The sequence below is a fragment of the Solanum pennellii genome, chromosome 10 (genome assembly GCF_001406875.1).
Source record: "Solanum pennellii chromosome 10, SPENNV200".
NCBI classification, from domain to species: domain Eukaryota; kingdom Viridiplantae; phylum Streptophyta; class Magnoliopsida; order Solanales; family Solanaceae; genus Solanum; species Solanum pennellii.
The window spans coordinates 4370154-4383016 of record NC_028646.1 but is presented as its reverse complement, the minus strand read 5'-3'; the positions used below and the strand labels follow the sequence as shown (position 1 = coordinate 4383016).

General features: G+C 36.6%; 1 protein-coding gene and 1 pseudogene across 1 annotated transcript; one reads left to right on the top strand and one right to left on the bottom strand.

The window, feature by feature from the left end:
• Nucleotides 1–206: 206 nt before the first annotated feature.
• Nucleotides 207–3508, top strand: LOC107032647. Its single transcript, XM_027912578.1, has 3 exons — nt 207–2404; nt 2802–2892; nt 2979–3508. Exons 1-3 carry the CDS (start codon nt 2306–2308, stop codon nt 3344–3346), a joined length of 558 nt encoding a protein of 185 aa, XP_027768379.1. The 5' UTR covers nt 207–2305; the 3' UTR covers nt 3347–3508.
• A 1025-nt stretch (nt 3509–4533) lies between these two features.
• LOC107032646 overlaps nt 4534–12863 on the bottom strand; it is a 17893-nt pseudogene continuing 9563 nt past the window's right edge.

Here is a 12863-nt window from a genome sequence, read left to right as displayed (position 1 = left end):
TGTCAACCTTATCGTTGTACAAAAAAAAATTTAAAAATAAAATAAATTATAAGGTAATTATATTAATTCTTTAAAAATATGTTGGAACTTACAGTGAGTTTGAGTTTTTTCAACTCTGCCTTAACCTGTTAATTAAAAAAATAAGTATTTGATATGTATATTTTAATTTTTAAAATTTTATTTTAATTTGAAATTTGTACTTGTACCTTTGCAATATCAGCTTTCAATTCTTCAACTTTATGTTCACTATCAACGCCACGATTTTCCGATGATCTGTGATTTTTTGAATCATGGTGACTACTGGACTGATTTAAAATGGTTTCGTCCATGAGATTTAAATCTTCTTCAGAAAAAACCATATTTCTGAATTTATGTTGCAGCAAATAAAAAAATTAGAATGTATATTGATTTATAATGAATCTAATAACATTCTATGAAAAATACCTGAGTGCCATGTGTTCTGAAAATTGTTTTCTTCAAATCGTCAAAAAAAAATGACGTCATTCGGTGTCTTCCAGTTCAGGATTCTCGGTGTGCGATTTGAAACACGTATAGCAATTGTGTTGTCAAATGGATGACAACACTCATAAAACCATATCTGCAATGCTATGTGGAACTGGCTAAATTTGAATGACGATGGATTATTTTTAAATTTTTGACTGCATGCTTTGAGTGTTAAATTAAAACACTCATTTGCTCAAGGAAATGTGGCATACTGTCCAGACTCGATCAAATCAAAATACAATTTTGGAATTGTTTTTTTTGAAGGGTCCGATGCAGTCAGAAAAGAAGAAATAAAGTACAAGATCCCGATTTTTAAACGGTCATCTTCTTCCCAAAAATTTTCTGAAATAAACTTGTGATAAAAATCTGACTTGGATACATTATTAAAATCCTCAAAATTTTTCAGCAATGAGTCTGTTTGAAACATATGGGTCAGATACAAAATCAGAAACAGGTCCACATTTCAGACCGATTATAGCAACAATATCTTTTAAGCCAAAATGTAACTCTTTACCATTTACATTTATGACAAACATGTCATCCCTAACATTTTCATTCCTAAGTAGAAATATGTGTCTCAACAATTGACATTGATTTTAATGTTATGCAAATTATAAGAAAATCCAAAAGGTGTTTCTTCTAGGAATTGTTGAAACTTATGTTGACCTAGAAAGGTCAACAGATCCGCATAATTTGCATAACATTAAAATCCAATGTCAATTATTGAGACACATATTTCTACTTGGGAATGAAAATGTTAGGGATGACATGTTTGTCATAAATGTAAATGGTAAAGAGTTACATTTTGGGTTAAAAGAGTTTATTGCTATAACCGGTCTGAAATGTGGACCTGTTTCTGATTTTGTATCTGACCCATATGTTTCAACAGACTCATTGCTGAAAATTTTGGGGATTTTAATAAAGTATCCAAGTCAGATTTTTATCACAAGTTTAAATTGGAAAATTTTTGGGAAGAAGATGACCGTTTAAAAATCGGGATCTTGTACTTTATTTCTTCTTTTCTGACTGCATCGGACCCTTCAAAAACAACAATTCCAAAATTGTATTTTGATTTGATCGAGTCTGGACAGTATGCCACATTTCCTTGGGCAAATAAGTGTTTTAATTTGACACTCAAAACATGCAGTCAAAAATTTAAAAATAATCTATCGTCATTTAAATTTAGCCAGTTCCACATAGCATTGTAGATATGGTTTTATGAGTGTTGTCATCCATTTGACAACACAATTGCTATACGTGTTTCAAATCGCACATCGAGAATCCTGAACTGGAAGACACCTAATGACGTCATTTTTTTTGACGATTTGAAGAAAACAATTTTCAGAACACATGGCAATCAGGTATTTTTCATAGAATGTTATTAGATTCATTATAAATCAATATACATTCTAATTTTTTTATTTGCTGCAACATAAATTCAGAAATATGGTTTTTTCTGAAGAAGAGTTAAATCTCATGGACGAAACCATTTTAAATCAGTCCAGCAGCCACCATGATTTAGAAAATCACAGATAATCGGAAAATCGTGCTGTTGATAGTGAACATAAAGTTGAAGAATTGAAAGAAGAGCTACAAGTACAAATTTCAAATTAAAATAAAATTTTAAAAATTACAATATACATATCAAATACTTATTTTTTTAATTAACAAGTTAAGGCAGAGTTGAAAGAACTCAAACTCACTGTAAGTTCCAACATATTTTTGAAGAATTAATATAATTACCTTATAATTTATTTTATTTATAAATTTTTTTTTGTACAACGATAAGGTTGACAAGCACATGGTTGATATCAAGAGTTATGTTGATAACTCGACTAAACTGATAATTAAAGAGATTCGATTGTCAAGAGGAGAACAAATGCCAGAAGAACAACCAGAGGTATATATATATGTATATTTTGTGTATTAATATTGTTTGATAACTATATAAATTGATATTTTAATACTAGTTGTTTATTTATATTATTATCACTCTTTTTCACTATTAAATGAACAAATATAACAACACATCATACATATATATATGTGAATTATGTATATATATTGTATCTAATATGTATGAAATGTGTATATATTCATCATTTATATATAAATGCTTTGTATTAATCATGTATGAAATTTGTATTTTGAAATTACGTATGATTAATGAAAAAATGATGTATTAAACATATATGCAAGTTTTTTTTTATTTGCAATCTATTAATTTATTTCTTACAAATAATTCAGAATACATTAATATCTGCAAAAATTTCATATTCTCTGAAAATTATTTTCAGGACAACGCCAATCAACATGCTGCACAATCTGATCCAACAGCTATGCCTACAGTTTCAATTGGACAACACGTCCCAATGTCAAACACAGCTGGTACGATATATTCATTTTCATCACATATATGTAAATTTAAGAAATTATTTTTATATAACTATTTATTATTTTTTATGTACATGAAGCTCAAAAGTCAACTGATGGTTGTTTCAACGTTGACGCACCTACAACGTCAACATCAAAACCACGAACATTGGACGATTATTTTGATTTTACTATGACACAAATAATCGCACTTGATCCAATTCTTAATGCTACCACGACTCCAAATGTGCAAACAAGACATAAGAATCTACGAAAATACGATTCTTCTCCTTATATCAGAATGTCGGAAGGGGAAAGCAGTTCAAATAGAGTACCTATATTCTTTCAAATCAAACATCCATTACAAAATCACAATGGGTTTGATGTTCCAGATGACCTGATTGAGGAGTTCCATAAATGGATTTTTAAAGATGTGTCAAGCAGGCGTGGCAGGTATAAGCTAAGATGAACAAAATTATTTTATTTAATTTCACAATTTAAAAATTAATATAATACTTATTTAAATAAATACAGGAAAGCAGCATATTCCAAGGTTAAAAATATATTTCATCCTCAAATGGACTTTGGCGCTGTCAAAATCGGAGAAATTTTTTTTTTCACATAATGAGTCAACCGGGCAAAAAAAAAAAACGACACATTCCATACATGACAAAACATATATATATATATATATATATATATATATATATATAATTACAACCAATAATTTATACTTAAAACATAATAAATCATAATTAAAAACTAACCTGATGAATTTCACTTGCCACCATTTTTAATTAATATTGACACAATGTTCTCCATCAAATCAAATCAAATCTATTCGTTTTCAACGTCAAATTTTAAGATTTTTTTTTAAAAAAATATAACAATATTCAAATATCAAAATAATCCTCAATTTCTGGAAAAAAACAAGCAATGCACGTTTAAGGAAAGAAAATAACAGATTAGAGTTTTTTAAGGATTAAAATCATAACTTATTATCATTTAAAACTAATTGAGACAATTATCGTATCTATCTAATATTAAAAAAATTTCAAATCCCTTAGAATGTGCACATTAGTTATCAGTAATTAATAATAACTAATTTCACGCATCACACTATCTAATATTAATTTATCCGTTTTTTTAATATCTATTTTTAATAATTTAAAATTAACGTTATTTTCTTTTTAAAAAATGCTATAACTTGATATATTAAATGTTATACAATGAAAATCAAACTCTTATGCCATAACTTGAGAATATGACTACATAAAATGCTATATACCTAATTTACACTTAAAAATAAGTTAAACTAAAACAAACATTATGATTTTGGATACTCATGTCAACAATATTGAAAAACGGTTAACTATAATATAACTTTGTTGTATACAAAATTTTCTACATAGAGTTTGATTAATGGTATATGGAGAATTGTAGAGCTAAAGTAATTTTTAATAATAAAATGATAATATTCTTTAGGGATAAATTAAAAATAAAAAGTATCAGACAAAATGGAACGGAGAGAGTGCAACAATTTGATTACAAATCAATTCAAATATCAAATTAACTCAATTTTTACTTGATTTTGATTTTGGATTTAATTTTTAAAAATTGTTCTATCCCTCAACGGATATATTTCATTATCTCAGATATTTAACGAGAATAATTTTCTTAAGGAATTCAGGTTTAAGCTGCTAACATATACTTCTAATGTCAAATCAGACAGAAATAAAGCATTGGGTAGACATTCAACTAAAAAGGGAAAAACAAACACAAATTGCCACTAAATAATGAAACAAGCTGAAGAAACACTCTCAGTTTTTACTACTTTTGCTTACTGAAATGTAAGGTTGTACCTCCATATTTCAGTGATCCGCCCATATTTGTTATGCATCAAACTTCTTGATATATGTTCAGTGTCTATCAACAACAAGCTCAACCAACGGAGACTCGACTTCAGCCCCTGCCCGAGTGCTGTCCCTACGAACTGTGACTTTTTCCTGCTCAGTGACAACTATTACTTCCTCTTTACGGGTTGATACTCCGTTAGCTATCACCATATGCATCTTGTATTTTTTGAGGGCCATAGTAGCCTTTGCCAAAAGGATATCTGTGTCTGTTTCTAGCTGTCAAATAATAGATATTGGAAATCAATAACGAAACTATACCCCCGACCTCACTAGTGAGATTATACTGGGTACGTTTGTTGTTTATACTTCCTAGCAAATGAAGCTTTGACATAGAAATTCAAGTCACCACTTCTTTACAAGTAGAGAACTTTTTTCTCGAAGACAAAGTATAAGTTTCGTAGCTTTACCAAACAATACAAGATGATTCACCAACCTTAAACGATATGTGGAAGGCCATTGGCACCCATTCATTCCTAAGCACGAAAAACATCTTTGGTACTTGGGCGAGTCGTATATCAAGAGGACCAGATGCCGACTGGATTTTATGTAAAGCCTGTGAAGAAGAGGTAACATAAAACAAATCGACCAGATTTAGAGGAAATGGTAGTTACAACTCTCTTTTGTAAGTTGATTAAGATGACATGTTATATAACTATCAGTTGCAACATAATGACCGAGGGCACTCGAAGACAGAAAAGAAGGAAAAGTATAATTCACGAAGCAATAAGAAAAAAAGAGAGATAAATTGAAGAACATAAACAATTACCATGCTTTCCCACGGAACATAAAAATCAGAAACTGCAGCTGCCAGAAAAAAAATAGCACTAGGCCCGAAGTCCCTCAAAGACCGGAAATTAGCTGTAGAATCTGCCAGTGACCAAAATAACATTAATGGAAGTGCTACCATCCTCCACAAAGCGTACTAAAATGCTCATACGACATTGATTTAACAGTAAAACAGATTTCACTGATCTATTTAACTTAAACCTGCAAATACTCGAAAATTGTTGTAAATGAAAGTTTCAACAGGATGCCGTCAGCAACTGCCTGCAAATAGTAAATTCTTCGTGTTAAAGACTAATAAGGATAACTGTAAGAACACACAAAAATAAGACGAAAATTAAAAATCAGTAATAATCATACAGTGCGACTTTCAGTAATGGCTCTCTTCACTGTTTCAGCATGCAATGCATCCACTAAAAAATAGTGCAACAGAAAAATGCTCAACAAATCTATTGTGATACAAAATACTCAGAACAACAAAGATCTTTCCCAAGTTAGTAATATGTAAAGTTACCAAATATCTGAAGATGGATAAGCCTTTAAAGAGTATAAAACTAAGATAGAAACTAAAAATGCGGCTTGAAAAAAACCCAAGGTCAAGCTTTGACAATATGTGCTTACCCATTCCCATTTCGGTTGATTTACACTGGGATTTCGAATTGATCACATTCTTGCTTACCCTACGTATGACTGAGCTATTAATAATAGATAATCTCGGTACATGCTATTTGTAGATAATATGGTGATAATCAACGAAACTACTGAGGGATTTGAAGTTCAAAGGTCTTGGTGGTATTGGTGAAACTGACATTGGTGTCATTTTGGTGAATACACGTCATTGGTGTTAATTGAAGGATATGTGTAACATAGGCGTTTAAAGTTTAAGATCTTCACAAGATCAGTATCGTAGAAATGTAGATGTTAAGATGGAACATCATTAGAAATTACCATAACTAATAGAGTGTACAAGTAGCACTTACTAAGGTCGTCTAGAATGACTTGGTTAATAGAAACGTAGTACATGCATCAATATTGAGTGTAAAAATATAAGAATTATAGACCTTCAATACTTGAATCATCAGCAACACTAAAGCAGTCTAGCAGCGGATCATCAGGCAGAGTACTACAAAATGGTTGGCATGACCCTCTGCATATTTCATGGTGTTACTAGTCTAAAATCAAAATCACAATAATCGAATAAATTAACTTGGCACTTGAAGAACAAACCTTCGGTAGAGAAAGACTACAGAATAACCGGCCTTCAGAAAGTATCCGCATTTACATTTTCATTTTGAACATCAAATGTATGTAAAAACAAGTGTGTGAAAAGCATCTAAGCATAGTATTCGGGATATACTCTGTGGATGCAGCCCCTCTATGACCAGAGCTAAAGTTATCGATATAACGAACACATTGCTTTTCCAAAGGAACAGTTGTACCACCTGAAGTGTAACAACCTGTTTAGTAGGTTCGAGCAGTAAAATTATTTTGAAAATAACTGACTGGGTCGACGGATCACGCGACGGACCGTCATGGTCACGACAGACCGTCGAGGATCTTCGTTCCAAAACACTTCAACTCTGAAAATCTGGGTACTGAGATCGACTCTCTGAACTTCACGACGGAACTGCAGGACGGACCGTCATAGATACGATGGACCGTCACAAAACCTTTACTGAATTTGACTCTCTGAACTTTGTGACGGACCTGCAGGACGGACCGTCGCAGATACGACGGGCCGTCACAAGTTGCGTAAACCTAACTGGGTCGGATTTCTGCTAAAAGTTTTAAAGGGGTGTTTTGGACTATTCATGACAAACTTTATGAAATTAGTGGGGCAAGTTTAATAATTTATTTACTTGGGGTTAAAGGAGATAACTTTAAAACAAATAATGGGTTACTTTTATCATAATGAATTATATGATAATTAGGGTAAAAGAAAAAGAATCTGGAGAAGAAAAATAAAAAGAAGCAGAGAGGGAGAACGAGCGAGAAAGAAAGAACGAAGAGGAAAGCAAAAGGCATTGGAGAGATAGCTTGCTTGATCACGATTCTTCGGTGGAGGTAGGTTATGGTTTGTGTCTATGTGATAGATAAACTCTAAATCGCGATTGATATGTATTGGGTGGTATTGTAAAGTCTTCTATATACTTGATTGTGTGTTTGTATGTTGTGATCGTATAATTGTGGTGGTTAGAATGATGAGATTGTTGAATCTTTAATCTTAAATCCTCTCTATTAAGATGATGCTTGACATAAAGAAAGCTTGATGAACTGAAATAATGAGATAGATGGATCGGAGTGTCACGTTCCGACACGTAGGAATAATGGATCGGAGTGTCACGTTCCGACACGTAGGAATAATGGATCGGAGTGTCACGTTCCGACACGTAGGAATAATGGATCGGAGTGTCACGTTCCGACACGTAGGAATAATGGATCGGAGTGTCACGTTCCGACACGTAGGAATAATGGATCGGAGTGTCACGTTCCGACACGTAGGAATAATGGATCGGAGTGTCACGTTCCGACACGTAGGAATAATGGATCGGAGTGTCACGTTCCGACACGTAGGAATAATGGATCGGAGTGTCACGTTCCGACACGTAGGAATAATGGATCGGAGTGTCACGTTCCGACACGTAGGAATAATGGATCGGAGTGTCACGTTCCGACACGTAGGAATAATGGATCGGAGTGTCACGTTCCGACACGTAGGAATAATGGATCGGAGTGTCACGTTCCGACACGTAGGAATAATGGATCGGAGTGTCACGTTCCGACACGTAGGAATAATGGATCGGAGTGTCACGTTCCGACACGTAGCATTAAGGGATCGGAGTGTCACGTTCCGACACGGTAGGAATAATGGATCGGAGTGTCACGTTCCGACACGTAGCATTAGGGGATCGGAGTGTCACGTTCCGACACGGTAGGAATAATGGATCGGAGTGTCACGTTCCGACACGTAGCATTAGGGGATCGGAGTGTCACGTTCCGACACGATAAGAATAAAGAGAAGAAATCTTGAATTATGTTAATATACTCAATTTCGAAGAACCTATTTCCCAAATGAGTATGGTGTGGAGGCTTGAGTCCTCATAGGTGTGCTTGGTGTTGTTGCCAATGGTTCTTGTACTTGTTGATTGTCACCTGTTAAGTATTGTGGTTGATTTTATATTATTATTCCATATATATTGCTTTCTATTTTGAGTTGGCCGATGATACCTACTCAGTACTTGTTCCTTGTACTGACCCCTACTTTTATGTTCTTCTTGTTGTTTTGTGGAGTGCAGCAAGTGCACCAGTGACTTCGACTCGTCCGCAACTCTAGCCAGTCTTCAGCACATCAGATTTCAGGGTGAGCTATTATTCCTAGCTCGGACTGGATTCTCTTCTTCACGTCTTGATGTCTTTGAAGTTCGGACATGGACCATCTTTCTACTTATTTTAGTTCTTAAATACTCTTAGACTTAGTAATTTGAGGATAGATGTTCTTGATGTGATGACTTCCAGATTTTGGGGATGATAAGTATTATACTTTAGAAGTTTATTTAATTGATTTCGTTAATGAGTTTTGGATCTTCCGCATTTTATTTACTATTCAAAATTTATATACTGGTAAACGTTGGGGTTTAGATTGTTGGTTCGCTCACCTAGTAGGATAAGTGTGGGTGCCACTCGCGGCTCGTTTTGGGTCGTGACAAACTTGGTATCAGAGCTTTAGGTTCGTTGGTCTCATCACACAAGAACGAGTCTAGTAGAGTCTTGAGGAACGGTAGGGGGACGCCCTTACTTTTCTTTGAGAGGCTATAGGACTTTAGGAAAACTCCATTCTTTCTTTCTTTCGTGCTATTACTTGGGTCCAATTGGTATCTAGGTGATACAAATTGGTATCTGACATCCTCACTCTATCTCGCAGATGGTTAGAACTAGAGCAACAACTGTGTCAACACCAGCACCGGCAGGACAGGGTGCGTCTGAGCCAACCATTGGGACCGTAGCTCGAGGAGGAGCAGTGACAAGAGGCCGTGGTAGAGGTCGCAGGAGGACGCCCTCTAGAGGTAGAGGACAAACATCTGGTCCAGCTAGTAATAGGGCAGTGACTCCTCCACCGACTGATGAGGTAGTGAGAGAGGGTGAAGAAGGGGAAAATGAGCAGGTTCAAGATGAGGAATTACCACCCCAGCCTACCCCAGAGATGATTAACCAGGTTCTTACCTATCTTAGCGGGTTATCTGATCAGGGCCAGACACCTCCAGTGTTTTCTGCACCAGCACCTCAGGTTCAGGGGGTACAACATGCAGCCGCTGTGGCTCCCCGCATGGATGCCTCATTGGAAGTAGGCACGTTTCCTCGATTGACTACAGGGTCCATAATGACAAGTGATCAGCATGAACTTTTCACTAAATTCTTAAAGTTAAAACCTCCAGTATTCAAGGGTGCTGAATCTGAAGATGCCTATGATTTTCTGGTTGATTGTCATGAGCTGCTACATAAGATGGACATAGTAGAACGATTCGGTGTGGAGTTTGTGACCTATCAGTTTCAGGGGGATGCCAAAAGGTGGTGGCGGTCGTATGTTGAGTGTCAACCAGCACAGGCACCACCTATGACTTGGGCATCATTCTCTAGCTTATTTATGGAGAAGTATATACCCCGGACTTTGAGGGATAGGAGGAGAGATGAATTCCTGAGCCTAGAGCAAGGAAGGATGTCTGTTGCTGCTTATGAGGCTAAATTTCGTGCACTATCTAGGTATGCCACTCAGCTTTGTTTCAGTCCACAAGAGCGGATTCGCCGTTTTGTGAAGGGATTGAGGTCAGATTTGCGGATCCCAGCCTTACAGGTAGCTGCTGCAGCCAAATCCTTTCAGGAAGTGGTTGATTTTGTGATAGAAGTGGAGGGGGTGAAGCCAGACGACTTCACCATGGCGTCGACATCTAAGAAGTTCCGTAAGGGAGGTGAGTTTAGCGGTTCTTACTCCAGAGGGCAGAGTTCAGGAGGTTACCAAAACCGCCCTATTCAGTCTTCCCTGCAGGCTTTAGCTGGGGGTCCATCGCAGCCCAGTCAGCCTTTTTCTGAGTTTGGAGGTTATCCCCAGACTTCGTCACTTTCACAAAGACCTATGCTTGACTCCAGGAATTGTTATGGATGTGGGGAGACTGGACATATTAGGAAGTATTGTCCAAAACAGAGTTACAGACCCCCAATAGTTAGAGGTAGAGGTGGTCATGGGAGAGGCCGCCATTCTGGAGGACGTGGTGGCCAAGGTAATGGTGGTCACCCAATCAGTCGGGGTGGCGGGCAAGCTGGAACTGCTGCGGCGCAACATGATAGGGGCAATGGACAGACAGGTGATAGGGCCCATTGTTATGCTTTCCCCGGGAGGTCTGAAGCAGAGACATCTGATGCTGTTATCACAGGTAATCTTTTGGTCTGTGATTGCATGGCTTCTGTATTATTTGATCCTGGATCCACATTTTCATATTTATCTTCCTCATTTGCTACTGGTCTTGATTTACATTGCGATTTGCTTGACATGCCTATTAGTGTCTCTACTCCTGTGGGTGAGTCTGTGATAGTTGAGAAGGTGTATAGGTCTTGCCTTGTGACTTTTGTAGGGAGCAATACCTATGTAGATTTGATTATCCTAGAAATGGTTGATTTTGATGTAATTCTGGGTATGACTTGGCTTTCCCCAAATTTTGCAATCTTAGATTGTAATGCTAAAACTGTGACATTGGCCAAGCCTGGGACAGATCCGCTAGTGTGGGAGGGTGACTACATTTCCACCCCAGTCCGTATTATCTCTTTTCTTCGCGCTAAGAGGATGGTTAGTAAAGGTTGTTTAGCCTTCTTGGCACATCTCAGGGATGATACTTCCAAAGTACCTTCGATTGAGTCTGTTTCGATAGTCTGTGAGTTTCTGGATGTGTTTCCTGCAGACCTTACTGGTATGCTACCGGATAGGGATATTGACTTTTGTATTGATCTGGAGCCGGGTACTCGCCCCATTTCCATTCCCCCTTATAGAATGGCTCCAGCTGAGTTAAGGGAGTTAAAGGCCCAACTTCAGGAGTTGTTAGGTAAAGGTTTTATCAGACCAAGTGCATCCCCTTGGGGTGCTCCTGTTTTATTTGTGAAAAAGAAGGATGGAAGCCTTCGGATTGCATAGACTACAGGCAGCTGAATAAGGTAACTATTAAGAACAAGTATCCCATTCCTCGAATTGATGATTTGTTCGATCAGTTACAAGGTGCTTGTGTCTTCTCTAAAATTGATCTGAGATCCGGTTATCATCAATTGAAAATACGGGCAGCAGATGTGCCAAAGACTGCTTTTCGAACCAGGTATGGGCATTACGAATTCTTAGTAATGTCTTTTGGGCTTACGAATGCCCCTGCTGCTTTCATGAGTCTAATGAATGTGATTTTTAAGCCATATCTGGATCTCTTTGTTATTGTATTCATTGATGATAATATACTCAAAGAGCAGGAAAGAACATGAGGAGCATTTGAGAATTGTATTGGAGTTGTTGAGGGACAAAAGGCTTTATGCCAAATTCTCCAAGTGTGAGTTTTGGCTAGATTCAGTGTCCTTCTTGGGGCACGTGGTTTCTAAGGATGGAGTGATGGTGGATCCTTCTAAGATTGAAGTAGTAAAGAGTTGGGTAAGACCTACTAATGTTACAGAGGTAAGAAGCTTTGTTGGTTTAGCTAGGTACTACCGTCGATTTGTCAAGGGATTTTCTTCTATTGCTTCGCAGCTAACAAATTTGACTAAGCAGAATGTTCCTTTTGTATGGTCGGATGAATGTGAAGAAAGTTTTCAGAAACTCAAGACCTTGTTGACTACTGCACCAATTCTTACCTTGCTAGTGGAAGGTAAGAATTTCATTGTCTATTGTGATGCATCTTATTCTGGTTTGGGTGCAGTGCTTATGCAGGAGAGAAATGTAATTGCTTATGCTTCGAGGCAATTAAAAGTGCATGAACGTAACTATCCGACCCATGATTTGGAGTTGGCTGCAGTAGTATTTGCATTAAAGCAATGGAGACATTATCTATACGGGGTCAAGTGTGAAGTTTATACAGATCATCGTAGTTTACAGTACGTCTTTACTCAGAAAGATTTGAATTTGAGGCAGAGGAGGTGGATGGAACTATTGAAGGACTATGATATTACTATATTGTATAACCCAAGGAAAACTTATGTTGTGGCAGATGCTTTAAGTAGAAAAGCAGGGAGCATGGGAAGTTTAGCCCACTTACAGGTTTCTAGACG

Bases quoted from the DNA above. Each gene is read 5' to 3' on its own strand.
- LOC107032647 (XM_027912578.1), top strand. From the start codon at position 2,306: ATGGTTGATATCAAGAGTTATGTTGATAACTCGACTAAACTGATAATT. The intron at 2,405-2,801 runs GTATATATATAT...AATTATTTTCAG, and splicing joins TGCCAGAAGAACAACCAGAG to GACAACGCCAATCAACATGC. The intron at 2,893-2,978 runs GTACGATATATT...ATGTACATGAAG, and splicing joins CCCAATGTCAAACACAGCTG to CTCAAAAGTCAACTGATGGT.